General features: G+C 37.7%; 1 protein-coding gene across 8 annotated transcripts in view; it reads right to left on the bottom strand.

Moving 5' to 3' along the window:
• The window catches only part of KDM4C (lysine demethylase 4C), a 389693-nt gene that overhangs the window by 165318 nt on the left and 204709 nt on the right, over positions 1-19666 (bottom strand). For all 8 annotated transcript variants that reach the window (XR_009223452.1, XM_058565774.1, XM_058565775.1 and 5 more), the window contains one exon: positions 1411-1604. Coding sequence is in view for 7 of the 8 variants with exons in the window: in XM_058565774.1 (XP_058421757.1) it covers positions 1411-1604 (194 nt within the window). In the remaining variant the exon portion in view is untranslated. The remainder of the gene's footprint in view (positions 1-1410; positions 1605-19666) is intronic.

Below are 19666 nucleotides of genomic sequence, written 5' to 3'. Positions count from 1 at the left end.
CCACCCCGTGGCGTAGCGGTTAAGTGCCCACGCTCCACTGCTGGCGGCCCGGGTTCGGATCTCGGGTGCGCACCAACGCACCACTTGTCAGGCCATGCTGTGGCGGCGTCCCATATAAAGTGGAGGAAGATGGGCATGGATGTTAGCCCAGGGCCAGTCTTCCTCAGCAAAAAGAGGAGGATTGGCATGGATGTTAGCTCAGGGCTGATCTTCCTCACAAAAAAAGGAAGAAAAAAAACTCGTCATCAAATTAAGAGAGCATAGCCCCAATTTTGGAAAGTATATAATATTACATAATATATAATAAATATATATGTAAAGGATATATACAAAAGGTTAACACTGGTTATCTCTGGATTGTGAGGTTATGGGTGATTTGGGATTCCTTCATTATTCTTTTCCTTATTTTACAAATTTTCTCCAATGTACAAATACTACTTTTACAATCTGAAAGAAAAACAATGAGTAATATTGGAGAGTAAAAATACAATATAAACCTGGAAAATGTAAGTCTAGAAAGGTTGCTTGAGGACCTGAGCAATGTAACACATAATCCTATTCAATGGGTTTTAAAACAGCAAGAGGGCCGGCCCCGTGGCTTAGCAGTTGGGTGTGCGTACTCTGCTGCTGGCGGCCCGGGTTCGGATCCCGGGCGCGCATCGACGCACCGCTTCTCCGGCCATGCTGGGGCCGCGTCCCACATGCAGCGGCTGGAAGGATGTGCAGCTATGACATACAACTATCTGCTGGGGCTTTGGGGGAAAAAATAAAATAAACAAAAAATTTAAAAAAAAAAAGAACAGCAAGATGCCCACAACAAGCCTAAAAGCTTTTGAAATCGCCCTGGCCACAAAAACGGAATATAGAATAAAGTTCACAGGGACGACACTGTACAAAAACACCACATGCTGTGCTTTACATCTCATAAAAGAATAAAACCAAGTGTATAAAATGTAGCAAAATACAGGCATCCTGATGAGAAAAGTAATATCTCAGATGTTTGACAAATGAAGAAGAAAACTACTAAAGTCAGAAAGAAAGTCGGTAGCAAAATGAAAAAGTTGGAAATCAAGTTATTGAAGTTAAAAACATGGAGATGAATAGAGAGCAGCAATATGACTTTAAAATACATTAGTGTAACAGGTCTAAGAAGTTCCGGTATTGTTCTATTTGCCAGAAATAGCAACTTCAGGAATATTCTCAAACACAATATACATCTCTTCCTGCATTCTATTTATTATACTTCTCAAGAATTAAAAATACTTTGCCTGAAATTTTCAGTAAGATGTTAAGTAAATTTATGATGAATAAATTTTAAAAAGCAAATAAATAGTCTTTGAGAACATCAATTCAATGACCCATTTTAACTACGGAAGTACAAGTGGGATGGGCTGGGGGAGGGACAATCACCTCTTGGATGCTTTTCTTACTTTCCTCCTCCTCTGCAGCCAGGCTTTTACTTCAGGGGTGGATTCCGGAGTAGGCTTCGTGTGATCAATGGTGTATATATCCTTTCCTTGCTTCCAAAGCTGGTATCTGTCCGGCTGAAATTTCCTCACAAAGATATCCATTGAAATTTTCACCATATCTTTCCTGCAGGTGCACTGAAACACAATGGGGTTGGTGTGCTTTACGCTCGCTACATCAAGTCACAATGAGTCGTCCTTTGAAAGTACCATACAAGAATATTTAGTCACTATATAATTGAGGATAATGTTTTACATTTTCAAACATTCAGTGAATGATAAACTCAATTTCTTCCAAATAAAAGTGACAACCTGTACATTTGCATTTATAAATGGTAAAATAATATGTTAAAATCCCTTGTAGAGTTCAGAGGGAACTGTGTACCAAGAACTTAAAGGAAAGAGGACACATTTGAAAGCATGCCTGCAACAGAAGGATTCCCCACCTATCGCAAGGATGTATCTGTGAGCTGAACGTTGAAAGGTCTGCAAAGCTGAAAACCTAGGTTGGCAACAAATAAAAGTAACCAATGAATGTGATTAGAATAATTTAACCAATGGGTTGAGACAAATTGTCTTCAAGATATATTTTAATCACATTATGTTTATTAACAAATATACTTTTACAAAGTAACCAACAATTAGGAGCAAACGAATAGTTTCTTCTACATCATATCACATAAAACACCCACCATCCCCACTGGAAACATATCTACTAGGAACAAGGAATAGTGTTAAGGTGAGAAGTTCAAAGAAAAGATCATTTAGAATCCACTTGGATTTGATTCTCATGACTACATAGTTAGCAGTCCTATCTTATAAAACAAGTGTCCTATAAAGACTTCACACAGGTTACACTGTGTCTAGGCCAATACTCCATGCAACAGGGCAGATATCATTCAAACAGTGGTGCAGAAGTAGTCTCAAAGATGTAACTAGGGGCCAGCCCGGTGGCGCAAGTGGTTAAGTGCACGCACTCTGGTGCGGTGGCCTGGGGTTCGCCGGTTCAGATCCCGGGCGCGCACCGACGCACCGCTTGTCAGGCCATGCTGTGGCAGTGTCCCATATAAAGTGGAGGAAGATGGGCACAGCTGTTAGCCCAGGGCCAGTCTTCCTCAGCAAAAAGAGGAGGATTGGCAGATGTTAGCTCAGGGCCGATCTTCCTCACACACACACACAAAAAAGATGTAACTAATATACCTTGACACTTCTTAACACAGCTGGCAACAGAATGGTTGACGCAACAACAGCCTTGAAACAATGTCTGTCAATATTTTGGTGATACAATTTTCGTCTCCATGCAAATTAATTTCAAAATCTTAAGAATCTCCAGCCCAAAATATCACTCTATGCAATTCAAATGTTGACAGGCATTATGATTTGAAAGTTCAGAAAAACTCAACATTCAACATGCCTAAAACCAACATCTTCTTCAACTGCAAACATTCTGCTATCACTAACACAACAATTCTTCCATTCTCCTACATTCACAGTCAGCATTTCCTAATCCCTCCCTTTCCCTCTACCCCTAGAAATCCAGTCTGTCATCATCTATGATTAATTCTTCCTCTAAAATGTCTCCTGCATAAATTCCTTAAACCAGGATCTTTCTAGCTTCACTGTCAGGCACTGAATCCCAGCATAACAAAGCTAACTAATTTCCTGCCTCCAGTCTCTCCCAGCACCATCTTTATAGCTATCTATAGCTGTCACTTTAATCTCCCTCAAATATCTCGTAATCTTTGATAATCACTCTGCTCTGCCTTTAGAATTAAGTCTAAAGTCCTGAGCCAGGCATTCAAGGGCTCCAAGATTTGACTCCACCAGTCAGACTGCCAGGTTCTTGTCCCACTGCAAGTCAACATGAACACTCTTCAACCGGAGAAGCAAAGTCACCAGAGCCCAAATGCACCACACGCTTCCTTACCTCAGCACTATTGCTCCTACCACACTGCCTTCCTGCTCACCATTCTGCCATCTAAAGAAAATTCATCCTAAAAACTGAATGCAAATTGTACCAATTGTTCCTTTGAATGCAGTACTATTAATCTAAAGCGCTGCTTTCTATTATTAGTTAGGTATAGAAAGAGTTCTAAGTCATTGTGCTATACTTATCTTGGATTAAGAATATGGAAAATGAGGATCCTGAGAAATTTAAATATATTTGGTTTAAGATGCAATTCTTTCACCAAAGAAAGATATAGAAGTTTAGATTCATCAGCAGAAACTTTCTTATTTTCTTACAACATTATTAATAGCTGTTTCATGAAGAACAATTAAGGAGTGGACAATACAGACAATGTAAGTTTCTTTGGAGTGGGAGAATTCTGTCTCACACGTTTTTTGTTTTTTGTTTTTGTGAGGAAGACTAGCCCTGAGCTAACATCCGATGCCAATCCTCCTCTTTTTGCCACGGAAGATTGGCCCTGGGCTAACATCCGTGCCCATCTTCCTCTACTTTATATGGGACGCCGCCACAGCATGGCTTGACAAGTGGTGCATCGGTGCGTGCCCAGGATCCGACCCAGTGAACCCTCGGGCCGCCACAGCAGAGAGCATGCACTTAACCACTGCGCCACCAGGATGGCCCCTCACACGTATTAATTTCCCATTCCCCTCTTCCAGATGTCTGGAAATTTGTAAACATACAACAAGATCTACAACTCAACTGACTGCTTGACTCACTGTAAGTACAATAGATAAGTGTTATCTTCGATCTTAAATATTAAAAATAAAGAGTCATAAAATACCCAAAATAACACAAGGAACAATGTTGAGTCAAAAACAGTCAACTTCAGCAGCACAGAGAAAATCTACTCTTGTTACTACTGACAAATAATAACACTCATCTAAACCCCTATGAAGATTAAATGAGATCATTTAAGAGAATGCACTACATAGCTTTACTAGTTGGAAAGTAAGACATTAACAGTCTCATTGAGAAATAAAGAAACTTACAGACTATATATTGGTACAAAGAGCAATAACCAATAATAGGTAACACTTTTCAAGCAAACTATTTTTGATATGAAGTCAAAATACTAATAAGAATGGCTATTCTTACTACTCCTTTTAAGAACATACATATTAGTTAAAAATGCTAAGTCCAAATGTAAAGAGAATTGTCAGGAGTCTGCATACATTGAATTCTTCCATATTTCAGTACCCTAAGACTTATTACATGGAATCATGATTATTTGTTCCTGTCATGATATGTGTTCCTGTCTCCCAGGAATTCAGATTCATGCTCTCTATTATTGAAACTGAAAACCAGCAATCTAAGTTAAAGATGAAAATGTTTTTAAAAATCAGCAACTTTCTAAGACAGAAAATACTAAGTTAGTCATATAACTACAATATATGATTAATAAAACCAGACGTTAATACTTAACAAAACACCCAAACTGAAGTATTACTTTAACATATTTTCTTTGTGACACACATCATGGCTAATTATGAAAAAAAAAAAAATGCTTTCATGTGCAAATGTCTAATAAGGAAAGCTTTGAAGGTATGCAAAAATGTGTGAAATTATTCTGCTTTTCAGTCTATTTATAACAATTAAATGATAATTAGGAAGGAACTAAGGAAACAATACCTTAAAATAAGACCACAAGCCTAGTAGCCTCTATTTTTTTTTTTAATTTATTTATTTATTTTTCTCCCAAAGCCCCAGTAGATAGTTGTATGTCATAGTTGCACATCCTTCTAGTTGCTGTATGTGGGACACGGCCTCAGCATGGCCAGAGAAGCGGTGCGTCGGTGCGCGCCCGGGATCCGAACCCGGGCCGCCAGCAGCGGAGCGCGCGCACTTAACCGCTAAGCCACGGGGCCGGCCCCCTAGTAGCCTCTTGATGTGGCTGTTACAGTTATTATGTGGCTGTTACGGTTGCTATGTGGGTGTTATAGGTTATCACACGGGCGTTATAGATTAAATTATGTCCCCCTCCAAAGATATGTTGAAATGCTAACCCCTAAGACATCAGCACATGACCTTATTTGGAAATAGGGTTACGGCAGAAGTAATTTCTTAAGGTCATCCTGGAATAGAGTGGGCCCTTAATCCAATAGAGCTGGTGTCCTCATCAGAAAAGAAGAGACACACACACAGACACACAGGGGAGAAGGCCATGTGAAGACAGAGGCACGGAATGAAGTAACACATCTACAAGGCAAGGACCACCAAAGATTAACTTCCACCACCACAAAGAGATAAGGAAGGATCTCAGAGGGAGGACAGACCTGCTGGCACCTTGCTGTCGGACTTGTAGCCTCCAGAACTGAGATAATAAATTTCTGTTGTTTTAAGCCACCCGGTTTGTAGTGCTTTGTTATAGCAGTCTTAGGAAACTAATATAGCCTTAGAAAACTAAGACAAATTTTTGACACTGGGAAGTGTGGTACTGCTGTAACAAACACCTAAAAACGTGGAAGTAGCTTTGGAGAGAAGAAGGGTAAAGAAAGCTTCTATAGTCATAGACGATACACATACAGTCATGAACAGAATGTTGCTAGACATATGAACTTTGTTAAAGGTGCTTCTGGTGAGGTCTCAGATGGAAATGAGGAGCACTGTATTGGACACTGGAAGAAAAGTGATCTCTATTATGCAGTGGCAGAATAATGTTGTTCTGTTGGGTGGAAGGCAGAATTTGTAAGTGGCTGAGGAGATTTCCAAGGAAAGTATGGACGTACAGCCTTATTTTCTTTGCTAGTTATTGTAAGACAGGAAAGGAAAGACATAATCTGATAAGGAAACTGCTAAGCAAACTGGAACCAGTTTGGAAAATTTTTAGCCTACCTACATAGTGGACAAACATTTGCTAAAGAGATTAGGCATGAGATTCATGAACCAAATCAACCATCTCAGCAGAAGCCAGGAACGGAGATGTGGTTATCCAGGAAAGATGTGTGAAGGACCCTCCTGCCTGATGACTTGGGCACCCATGCAGAGAAGACCAACATAGCGGGCCGGCCCAGTGGCTTGGTGGTTGAGTGCACGCGCTCCGATGCTGGTGGCCCGGGTTCGGATCCCGGGCGCGCACTGAGGCACCACTTCTCCGTCCATCCTGAGGCCGAGTCCCACATACAGCAACTAGAAGGATGTGCAGCTATGACATACAACTATCTACTGGGGCTTTGGGGGAAAAAAATAAATAAATAAAATCTTTAAAAAAAAAAAAAAAAGAAGACCAACATAGTTTTTGAGAATTTTATACCAGCAGAAATGCTGCCAGCCTGGACTAAAAGGGACAGACAGGATGAAACAAAGAAAGAATGACTCCAAGGGCAAAGCCACAATGAAGGGGACTAAGCCAACAGGATCTCCTCAGGCTGTTACAGCAACTCTAACAAACTAATATACTGGGGGCATAAAAAAGATGCTGTCATACATTTTACTTAAGATATATTAATTGCGGAATTAAATCAACCAGAAAACACATTAATATTAAATTTTTCTAAACAACATAGATCTACCAAAAATTACTATCTAATCAAGGGTATAAAAGATAATATGCAAATTATTCCTTTAAATATGCAAAACTACTCCTTTAAATTTCTATTTGGGGTTATAATGCCTTAGAAGATGAGAAAAAGAAAACATGCTATCAATTTGTTGAAGAACTGTAAGACCTATGATGCAGTATAGCATGGTGCTTAAAAGTCTGGATTCAGGGGCCGGCCCGGTGGCACAAGCGGTTAAGTGCACGCGCTCTGCTGCGGCGGCCCAGGGTTCGTGGGTTCGGATCCTCGGCACACACCGACACACCGTTTGTCAAGCCATGTTGTGACGGCGTCCCATATAAAGTAGAGGAAGATGGTCACGGATGTTAGCCCAGGGCCAGTCTTCCTCAGCAAAAAGAGGAGGATTGGCAGATGTTAGCTCAGGGCCAATCTTCTTCACAAAAAAAAAAAGTCTGGATTCAAACCTCAACTTCACCACTGACTAGCTGTGTAACCTTGATCATGTTACTGAACCTCTCTGTGCCTCAGTTTCCTCATCTGGAAAACTAGGCATAATAATGGTAACTACCTTGTGGGGCCAATACAAGGACTAAACGTTTTATATTCGTAAAATACTTAGACTACTATAAATATTATGTAAGTGCCTATTTTTAAAAAAAATAGGATAAGCCTTATTCAAATAGCCTTATCCTAGTTTGAGCACAAGAATATAGGAGCTCCTAGTGTTATTAAATTGTGCCTTACAGAGAAAGTTGAAGCAAGTAAGGAAATAAGAATCAGGCTACCATGTCTACCAAATGCTCTTACGAGTCAAGGAGAAGTACACAGGGGTTTTGAAGAATCATGGACCTGGGGGGATTGAGAGATAATATGAGAGGACTGAGCCATCATCACAGGTGGAACTAGTGCGTGCACATCCAACTCCTGGTTGGGTCATGTGTTGCAATCAGACTCAATTCCTTGACCTCCCATCTTGAAGAAACTAAAACTGAAGGCCCAGTAGAACTCAGGCATGTATGAGAGGAAACACCCACAACATAAATGAATCCCGCCATGTGCCCAAGGTAGGATACTGTAAGGTAGAATAAGATGTGGGTGGGGGTTAAAGTCATGTGACTTCTCTCTGTATCCAAAAAAAAAGGCCTCCTTTCAATATAAGAGCTTGGTGTTAGATGGCTCCATCTATGCAGTTTTAAGAAACATGAGAATATCCACTTGAACCTCAGGATTAAAGAGTAACTTTCTTTACATATAGGGGGAAAGTTCTCTTCTTGTTTACAAACAAAATACCAATGAATGTCAACCACAGTATATCATAGCCCAGAGAGGACACATAACATTTAAAATTTAATGTTAATTACTATCTTTCTTATGAATTATTAATTTCCCAATGATTATGAAAAGGACCCAATGCATAGAACTAATCAGATTTACTGAACAGGACAATCAAATCAAGAGAAGAGCCAATGACAGCAAACTGTTGTTTTGAAGATGTTTGAGTATCCAAATGAAGTATATATTGCTGTCTTCTGCTCATGCATGAGTAGTTAGCATGTCTTTAAGCCTAAGAACACTGTAAGATACTGTCCTTTGTAATAACCATTATAAATGTATTTAACAATAAAAATAGCTCATATTTTAAAAAAATACAAGCAACATATTAACTCCTATTTCCTTCAGAAATTCAAATCAATAATCAAAAAAGTTTGTTTTTAACACCCTATGGTTTTTATCTAAATCTAGCCCACAGAAAAAAATTACTGCTCTTGAAGGTTATCAGTTAATTGTCTTCAACCAAATTGCTATATTAGATCAGCACTATAATAAGAAATATCCATTTCCTCTCCAACACACAGCAAAACTGTCTTCCATCCCCAAATATAGAAGCTATGAAAATACGGAACTGTGTATAAAATTTAAAAATGCCAGACATTCAACGGACTGACCATTCACTGGCGTTGAGAGCCCAAGAGTTTGTACATTACAAGTTGCCCTTTGAAAAAGAGTATTTCATAAATAAAGAACCAAGGGAAGACAGATATTCTCCACTTCATTATTTTCTAACAACCCACTTTCTTTAGCTATGACAATAAGAATTAAAAAGAATGTGTTATCAACATAATCAGACAAATTATTCATTATTTCTACATTCTGTAGTAACAAAGACACTGCAAAGTATTAGGCGTACGTAATAACTTCTTATTTAACTAAGAATGTGACTGATGGTGATAACTAATTAGGGCCAAAATCAGTAACTAGGCCTGAAATATAATTTCATTCTAAATCATCAAACTACCTTTTATAGTAACATAGATAATTTAGTACTCAGTAAATTCAGATACTTTGTTGAAAAAGATATCTAGACAATTCTAACGGTAAGGCATCAAGAGAAATCTTAACTACAGAATGTGGATATTTAAGTGACAAGGCTATGAGTCTTTCTTAACCTGATTTTTTGACCAACTGATCTACAATCTACGCTTTATTCATCCAGGTTTGCATCTCTTTTATAACTTCCTATTCCCTAACCCTTTTATTCGTTTCAACTTAGTCACGACCAAACCCTAAATACTCTTCTTTCTCTACACATGTAAAGAATAACCTGCTGGTAATGTGTTGGCGTTAAAACAATGTTACGATTAATCTACTAGTACTCCTGAATCTTCATCTTCATCTCACATCTACATAAATGTAGATATATAACATTATATATAAATGGAGTAGGTTTCCACTGCAACATACCAAACATATAGGAGAGAAAGACCCAGGTCTCTGGGAAATCACCACACTGTTAACTCATATTAAATTTGTACACTTCTAGGAATCCAAGACTTTCTCTGCTACACTTACGCCTAGTTACTTCCCATTCTGAATATGAATGAGAGAGACTATTTTGCAATACACACCCAAATTTATAGATTAGTATTTCTGATCAATATTTTCCGGCATTATGTTCCAATGGAGAAGCCCTTCAATTTTTATGGAATTTAATTAAATCAATTATTTTAACCCAAACATGGCCTAATTTAAAGAGTTGTTAAGAAACATTAAATAAAAACAACTTTAGAAAATAGATGCATTAAGCAATTAGTAAAGCCAGCATCTAGTGACAGGATATTATTCTACTATTTGTAGAAGTATCTAACCTAATGAGATACTACAAAAATTGCTGAAGGAGCTTTTGTTCTTTACATGTTCACCAAATAATTAATAATGAATGAAAGTATTTAATGTGCGGATTAACTGTAAAAAAACAAAGGGATCTATTTATATTGGAATTCCTCTAAATAAATTCCAAAAGGTGAGTAGAATACCCTACTTATGTAGCACATTCAATCTTTTATCATAAAATTTTCACTACTAGCTACAAATATGAACAGAATTTCACCCTCTTTGGAGTACTCCAAACAGACCAATATCTCTCAGCTAGCTCAAAACTAAGTGTAATCACAAAAAGGGGAATTCAGAATCAGTGTAATGAATGTAGATGAATTTAACACACATTATGCTGAGCTAAAGAAGCTAGACATAAAAAGAGTCCACACTGGTGGCTATTCTACCAGATTAATGAATATGACTGTGTTTAACATGATTAATAAGCAGTAGCCACATTGCTCTATCTGTTTGCTGAACCTTGGACTGACTACAGCTCTTCTACTTATGAGCTGGTAAAACTGGGAAGCTATGAGCTCTGAGTCGGCTTCTTCATGTAAAAATGCTTTCTTAGCTTTCTCACAGGGGTTTCAAAAATCAAAGAGGGTGTAAATATACTTGATCAACAGAGCTCTTTAAACATGATTATGATTATGCTCTCTCCCTGACCTCCTTCTCCACAAAAAATTGAAGTAAACTCAAAATGCTGTTGTAAAGCAAATAAATTTTTTAAAGTTTCAGTCTGTACTCAAATACTTACATTTCACAAAACTGATTTTCAAAGATAGTAGAGCCATGCGATTCTTCAAATAGCTAACCAAAAGCTAAAAAATTTGCAGGAAACTGATGTAATAGTAAAACAGAAAACACCCTGTTTCCTGCCAGTTCCTATCTATGGAACAGACTAGACACCCATCACTAACCCCAAATGGCCCTTCACCCGTTGCTCATATGGAATATCAATTATAACACTGACTTATTTCATCTACGTATATATTCAATCACTACTCATTTGTACACGCACCCTCTTACACAAATAATTTTGGGAGAAATTTATTATAATTACCTCAGCAATTTATAAGAATTATTTTAATACAGGAAATGGAGTTTTAAAATATTTACATCTAATTAAGATGAAAAATAATATTTCAACAGCACTTTGATTTCCTGGGTTACATTTCATATAATATCAGCCAAGGACAAATAATAGGCCGTTTCACCAGAGCACATGAAAAGTAAACCATATAATTATGTTTACACTGACTGAGTAGAGGGAAAAAAGAAATATAATTCTAAGATCAATATTAATCAACAAAGTCAGTACATAAGGAGAGCAAAGGCCATTTCCTTTGTCCTTATATCCATTAACGAAGCAAGGTCTGCAGGAGGCCTAAACATCTCTCGTTTTCCCCCAGACTGGTCTGCAGAGGTCACAAACTCTGATTTTGTCAAGGTGCACAATACATTTGTAGGCTCCAGGAGTCCCAGAACACACACCCAGAGAAAATTTCTGCACGTTTTGTTCTCACAGACATGAAGAAGAAAGTAGCTTTAAAAGTTTCCTCAAGGCCCAAAAGATATACCACAGTCATAGTAAAAAAGTATGATACCAGAACTGAATTTCTTATTCTAATTTTCATGAATCTTTATTGTGAATTGTTTCATAACTTTTGCCATATCTGACCTTCCCCTTCTTTTCTACTTTAAACCATGAAAATACACACCGTGTCTGTCTTACTGAGAAGTACATTCTAGGTACCTAGAGGATTAAGAGGCCCTTAAAAATATTATTTCAATAAATAACATTTTTTTCCTAAAACATATAAGGAAACAGAGGCTCAGAGAATTTAAGTTAATTTGCCCAAAGGCACAGCTAACAAGTAATACAGCCTTTGGCAAATTCAAATCTAGAACAACTCCCATACTCTTACCCACTCTACTGTGGAAATTCCAAAACCAAACCATATTCAATACATTTTAAATGGTTTTAAATTTAAATGTGGGCCATATTTTTCCATCTCAAACTTCTTTTTCTATGACCCATAACCAATTTGAAATTGTAGTTGAGAACAAATGTCTGGGTCTCATTATTTTTGCTGTTTATGCGTGATATCATGCCATGTTGATAAAGTTTATCCAGTCTAGCTAACAATTTTCCAGAACACATTTCCTCCACTTTCCCTACTTCTAAGAGGTTCAGATTAATTCTTCTGAATATTTTCAGGCTTCACCATGCCAGGATATGTCTCCTTTAAAAAGTAAGGCAATTATAAAGCAATTTAAGGTACGGAACTAGAAACTCTACCTTTCTGACCCATGGGAACACTGTTCAAACAGACAAAGAAAAAAAGAAGGGGAATGGATGCAAATAGCTTGCTCCAGGGGTCTCCAAAAAATGCTGTAGAATTTTTTTTTAGAATTTCTGCTTCTCAACATTTACCTGATTATCTCATAGGAAGGTTGTGGAAGTTCAGAGTTACAGATATTTAACAATCTATGCCTGGTGCCATGTAAAACACAACATGAAATTGAACTCTTTAGTATTGAGGGATAGATAAAGTTATTTTGTTCTGAATTCATGCATTGCATGTCACATTTTATATGGATGATAAATTTGGGCAAGATCAGATAAAAACAGGGCTCTGCAGAGACTTAGAGATCCACATACTTTATGAATATAAATATTTGCTCACAAGAGTCTATAAGATCATGTATGGGAGCCAACAGAAATGGCATGAAAGTATACAACACATAATCCTTCTCCTATGATGCTCAGATATACTGACCTTCGAGAGTCTTTCAGATATTTCTTTTTAAATGACTAAGTGGAGACAATTAGAATTTCACTCCACCCAGAATGAACCTCAGAAAGTAAATCATCCACTCCAACCATCACAATTCATAGATGAGAAATTGAGGCACAAAAATGCTAAGTGACTTGCTGGATGTCACAAGGATAATAAATGGAAAAAAAAAAGGTTCAAGTGACGCAAGATTCAGTTTCCTACCTCCAGCCTCTCTGGGACTTTCCACTCCCCATTCACTCCGCAATCACTGAGTCCACAGGAGCATGCTGAGTTATGCAAGGGGCTGAACATGGAACGAGCCTTCTTCTGGATTTCACAATAAAATGCTGGCCATGTTAAAAGCCATCTGACTGATGTTAGAGATGTTCACCTCTTCTCCACTTCTGCGGAATCGGAGATGAGGTCATCTTTTTTTGCACAGTTCAAACACTAACATCAATGTAGGAAATATTAATGAAGAAATATTGTTTTTTTTTAAGTGGGGGGGAGGAGCAAATGAGGGGAAAAAATTAATAAAATGGCCATGTATGCATAATGCACCCGCAGAATGGAAGCTCTAGATAGTATATATGAAGAATGCTTTGCTTGTGAGAAATAAAAACAACTTGGTAACATCCTTCAAATAAATTCCAGGTTAGCATATTTTTATTTCTTTATTTTTTTTTATGTGAGGAGGATCAGCCCTGAGCTAACATCTAATGCTGATCCTCCTCTTTTTACTGAGGAAGACTGGCCCTGAGCTAACATCTGTGCCCATCTTCCTCCACTTTATATGGGACGCTGCCACAGCATGGCTTGCCAAGCAGTGCATCAGTGCGTGCCCGGGATCCGAACCGGCAAACCCAGGGCCGCGGCAGTGGAGCGCACACACCTAACGGCTTGCGCCACTGGGCCGGCCCCTGGGTTATCATATTTTTAAGTCCTATACGTCATACTGATGTTTGAATGTGAGTCTCAGGAAAAAATGAATCTTTTATTTAACAGCTACGTCATAAACACTACCCCTCACTAAATGCACTCTGATCACATGTCTCTTGTCACCTAAAAACTCTCTAGTATTACTTCCAAAACAGGAAACAACCTGATGAAAGCTAACTAGACCAAAAAATTAATGCCTTTAAGAAGAAGTATAATTTATTTCAGACTTTCTGATGTTAACAATATGTCAGAAATTTAACACTAAACAATAAAAGGAAAACAAATAATTTTGTTGGAAATAAAAATTTTTAAATTAACTGACAACACCTGCTTTTTCAGCGACACTTTCTTAGAAAACCACGCAGCAGCACTATAAGTAAATAATTCACCATCTCAGATTCATTTCATCTGGCAATTCCTGCATTCCCACTCAAGTGTGAGAATCTGTTTGGCACTGCTGTTATCTTTTCTCTGTTATTAATTTTGTGAAATCACTTAAAGCAGAAAAACAGATAGATATATTCAACAGACACCAAAAGAACAACAAAGAGAAAGTAGAAAAACACAATGAATTTTAAGTGTTTCTTCAACTTCTGTCTGGCCAGATTTAGAACACTATCAATAGGGAAGTATATGGAGAAACATTTCTCGTAAGAAGACTCATTATTATTCTAAGAAATCAAGATGGGAAGAACAGGATTTAATTTAGTTTAAGGCCAACAGGGATCCAGAACTAACTTCCATGACTGTCACTGTTAGTTGCTTGACTTCAGACTCACAAATAGCAAAATGAAGCTGCATTAAACCAATCCATGACATGTTAAGAATAAACCACGCCAACAATTTGGCAACACATAACAAAGTTTTTAAATGTGTAATAATATTTTAAAATATGAATAATCTGTGAACAGTAATGCAACAATTGAGAACTTATCCTAAGAAAATATTATTAATTAATGTACCAGCTTACATTTAAGAATGTTTATCTCAGCAGTGTTTATCAAAGATCTAAAAAATGTAAAAAACACTTTCTGGAAACCATAGGGTATTCTTTTAAAAAAAAATCATGGTATATGGGCTGGCCTGGTGGCATAGCAGCTAAGTTCGCACACTCCGCTTTAGTGGCCCAGGGTTCGTGGGTTTGGATCCTGGGTACAGCCTACACATCGCTCATCAAGCCATGCTGTGGCGGTGCCCCATATACAAAATAGAGGAAGATGGGCACAGATGTTAGCTCAGGGCCAATCTTCCTCAGCAAAAAGAGGAAGATTGGCAATGGATGTTAGCTCATGACCAATCTTCCTCACCGAAAAAAAAAAATCACAGAATAACTTATGGAAGAACATTTAATGATACGGAAAAGCATTACCATTAGGTGGAGAAACAGGTTATATACATGATCATACATGTAATATAGATTTATATCTATGTATAACAACCATACCTATGAGAGAGTCTCATCCATTTCCTAACATCTGATTGTGGGGCAGTGGTGCAGGGAGAGAGGGGGTGGGTACAACTAGAAGTGGGCACGGCAGGAGAAGGTCGCTTGACTAAAGCCCCACACTTGGAATGGAAATAACCATAAATAAATGGATCTCTTTCTTTTTTTTTTTTTTTTGTGAGGAAGATCAGCCCTGAGCTACCATCCATGCTAATCCTCCTCCTTTTGCTGAGGAAGACCGGCTCTGAGCTAACATCTATTGCCAATCCTCCTCCTTTTTTTCCCCAAAGCCCCAGTAGATAGTTGTAAGTCATAGCTGCACATCCTTCTAGTTGCTGTATGTGGGACATGGCCTCAGCATGGCCGGAGAGGTGGTGGCTCGGTGCGCACTCGGGATCCAAACCCGGGCCGCCAGTAGTGGAGCACACGCACTTAACTGCTAAGCTACGGGGCCGGCCCTAGATGGATCCCTTTCTTATGTGACAAAGTTTTCCTCTCACTCTTGATCTCTCTATACATATCTCAAACCAAATGTCTTTCATATCCAAGCACCTTGTTCTTTTCCTTCAGATCGCTTACAACAATTTGCAATCATATGTTTGTGTATTTATTTACGTCTGTTTCCCACACTAGAACCTACATTCTGTCATGACAGGGTTCAAGTCCGCTTTACCGCTGTTATGTCCATCACCAACACACGGTACGTGCTCCATAAATATTAGTTGATTGATTGCCAAAACACTAGGGTATTGCCAGTAACGTAAAAAGCAAGACAAAAATGAAAAGTAAAATCTAATGTCGACCTCACTACATTTGGATTATTTAATGACGTGCCTCCATTTCTATTTAGATAATGTATTTAAAAATTGAATTACCTCATCATTATGTCCAACTTTTGATTAGAAGATCTCAAACTATTTCACTAGTAAATATGAGGATTCTGCCTTAATTAATAGGAAGCATGTCATAAAGGTTAAGGAGCACTTTTTTTCTTCAGCAAATGACGTGCAGCTACAAACTACAACTCAGATTTCTAACTCTACGTCCGTTCTCTAAGAAATTGGTTAATTCAAATAAAAGGTAGAATTGTCATTGTTGTAATGAATGGCTAACAAGCTCTGGACAAGAGAAGTCCTTCATTGCCCCAAGGACAACGGGTCCACTGATAAATCTAGGAAATGGTTTGGTGGGATGTGTTCTATTTTTACTCTACAGAAACTCATTAATCAGTCCAAATGTAAAAATGGGCTACATAAGAAATGCAATTTTAATGACGTACGTTTCTCCATATTCACATGTACTTGGAATATATTGAAATCCAAACTGGACTGAGTCCAGAAAGTAATCATAAATACAGCCGGTATCAGCCTCATGTTCTGCCAAGCAGTAAAGACTACTTGAAAACAAGTCCATCCAATCGTATTTCTGGTGCCAAAAAAAAGCCCCACATTTGTACAACTTATACAATAATCACAGTAAAGATTATTCTTCTATATGTGTAATAAGAAATTATTACAGGACTGCAGTCTCATTTATTTCCTCAGATGTGGCTGCCTATTACAATCCATCAACTGTCAAGAAATAAAAAAACAAGAATGGTCTGTCTTCACTAGTGAATAAATACAAGCTGTGGCAGTGCTCCATTAAATCAAAATGCAAAGACCCTTCCTCATGGGGTGGGAAAGACCCCATTAAAGGGGAGAGGAAGGGGGGCACTGGGAAAGGACAGGGTTAGTGCAGTAATTCCCCATTTCAATTTTGGTTCATTCCTCGTTCCCAGAGCTGTTGCTGAGGTATCCTGGGGGGTTAGGCAGGGGTCAGGGAGGACTTTTTACAGCAATAAATAATTATCACATACCAGGTCTGCTCATCCTTTGCCTTCTTATTTTGTCCAGGAACATAAAAAATAATTTGAAAATGGCTTCCCACTACTCTAATTCTGTTTGGGAAATCAATTTTGCTGCAAAATTACCACACCTGATTCATATAATCTCTCGCCCAAGACTGTAAATGGCCAGCCTTCCTTTCACGGTGCAGAATCACACAGCCTATCCCACCATAGGCTTTTCTTTCCCCCTTCTGTAAAACGTATACTGAAAAGAAAACTAACAGAAGGCCCAGTTCTTTAATCAAATATTAAATTACATCCATTCAATTCAATTTAATACTTGTGCTGCTGCAATAATGTCCCCAGTAACGAGCTATGACAGCATTCATTCTATTAATGTTTCAGTGCCTAATAAAAGAAAAGAGGAATAACATCAGTGACCAAATGGCATAAATCAGCAGCTACAAGAGGGAGGAAAGAAATCTGGAAAAAGTTTTCAACTTTCACCATTGGTTGAGTTTTGTGGAACTTGATAGGGCTGTTTTTATTTATTTACTGTTCATTATTTAATTTTTCAAAAAATTTTACTGCAATTGATGCAGAAGAATTAAATCACTAAATTTTATTGCATGATTCACTCCTAAGACTTCTCTTTAGGATGTTTTCTGACTAAAAAGAGCACTTTATCTCTTCCCCCAAGCTCAGGCCACATGTTTTAGATGAGGCTCGACTGGCCAATCAAACATTCCATCTCAACAGCAACAGTGACTGGTTCAGGGATAAGCACATGACCTAAACTAGGCCAATGGAATGCAAACTCAGGACGTGGTCTTAGCTTATCAGCCTAGAAAAGCCAACAGTCATCTCTGTGGCAGCATGAGGAACAACTGCCTAAGAAGGAAGCCAACAGAGAAGAAAGTGTGACAAGAGAAGCCAGACAGATTCCTGAAGATATACATCAAGGAAGTAATCCATTTTCTCTCTACACCAATAGGAGTTGGAAGGATAAGACTTTTGAGAATGTTTACCCATCATGACCACCTTAGGACAGAATCTACACACTTAATCCATACTTTCTAAGTATATGATACACTCGGAGGAAACGCTAAAAATCATCTATGGGCATAGAAAGAATTTTTAAATCCAGTTCTCCAGCCTGTTACTGGAAATGTACCTACAGTTGAAACCAGAGCATAACAATTAGCATTTGACTTATGAAAAAACGATTTTATAGTCAGAATGGGATGAATGGGTTATCAAATAAGACAGTCATATACTGTGAGCCAGATAAAGACATAAAAGTTAAATTAACAAAACAATCAGTAATAGAACATTATATACAAAAATTGGCCAAAACAGAAGACTATTTCAAACTTCCATTTTTACATATGTTCAAAACAATTAAGGTCAATTAACATGTTTAGAATATGTTCTAAACATATTCTAAAGGTAAGGTAAAAGGTCTAAAGGTAAACAGATAACCCGATGTTCTTAATCGGGAGATTTGATTTTCATACGGCTATTTAAACCAGTTAAGATTTTAAATGCCAGTCACAACACACAAAAAAGCCTTCAATGAGAACAGTTTGTACATGTATAAATTCATTTCCACCTCTATATCATCAAGAAAGAACCATCAAAATAGCAATTAGGTATTGTTAAGACAACAGAAGTTACATATTCCAATGTCCCAGAACCAATATAAAATTTTTAAACACTCAATCTAAAATACACTATTTTAAAAGCCTAATCTAAAATACCACCTCACTTTAATACTCAGATCTAAAATACTAATCTTAATAATAAAATGTCAGAAATACAGCAACCTGTAACCACAGAGATATAAAATTACTAAGTGCCTGAAAATGAAGAACATATATCAAAAGATAATATTAAGTTATTGGCATTGAACTACAAAGGTTATTGGAATCCTAACTTTAAATAAGAACCCTTACTTTACTCTGGATTTCTTCCAGCAGTTCAAACAAGGTAAATGTGTCATATTTTTTTTTTTTAATATCCAACTGCTCTCTTCCTTTTATATGCTTTATGAAAGTGTTTAACTTAATTACTACTTGGCAGCAGCAACATCCAAGAATCTCGTCCATCACAGACCAGAGGCCCTGCCTCTGAGAAGGCCTGAATGAGCAGAACATGAAATTCCTACAGTGGAGCCAGCATGAAGAACTGTCTCACCAAGAACGATCAACTAAATACAGCAATGGCACTCATGCTTTCCTCGACCCAATGGCAAGTTACGGTATTTTTTCATTTATGCTTAGTCTCCTAAGTTCTTAATATAAGATGGAGGGAGGGGACCTATCTTAAATACCAGCTCTTATTTCTAAAAAGGTCTTACTGATTATAATTAAAAAGAATTCAAGTTGATCATCATGATAGCAAACATCTATCACCATGTGCTTACTCTGTACCAGGCACAGTGATAAATGCAAAGAATTTTCTCACGGAACTGGTACTTGCATTATCTCAGTTCATCTTCACATCATTATGAGAAACTATATCCTTACATTACTAATGCAGGAAACAGAGAACCAATAATGGTCATGAATTAAGCAAGTGGTAG

This window comes from Diceros bicornis, chromosome 22, assembly GCF_020826845.1.
Source record: "Diceros bicornis minor isolate mBicDic1 chromosome 22, mDicBic1.mat.cur, whole genome shotgun sequence".
NCBI classification, from domain to species: Eukaryota; Metazoa; Chordata; class Mammalia; order Perissodactyla; family Rhinocerotidae; genus Diceros; species Diceros bicornis.
Note: the sequence above shows the minus strand (reverse complement) of the source record. Positions and strands in the feature narration are given on the sequence as shown.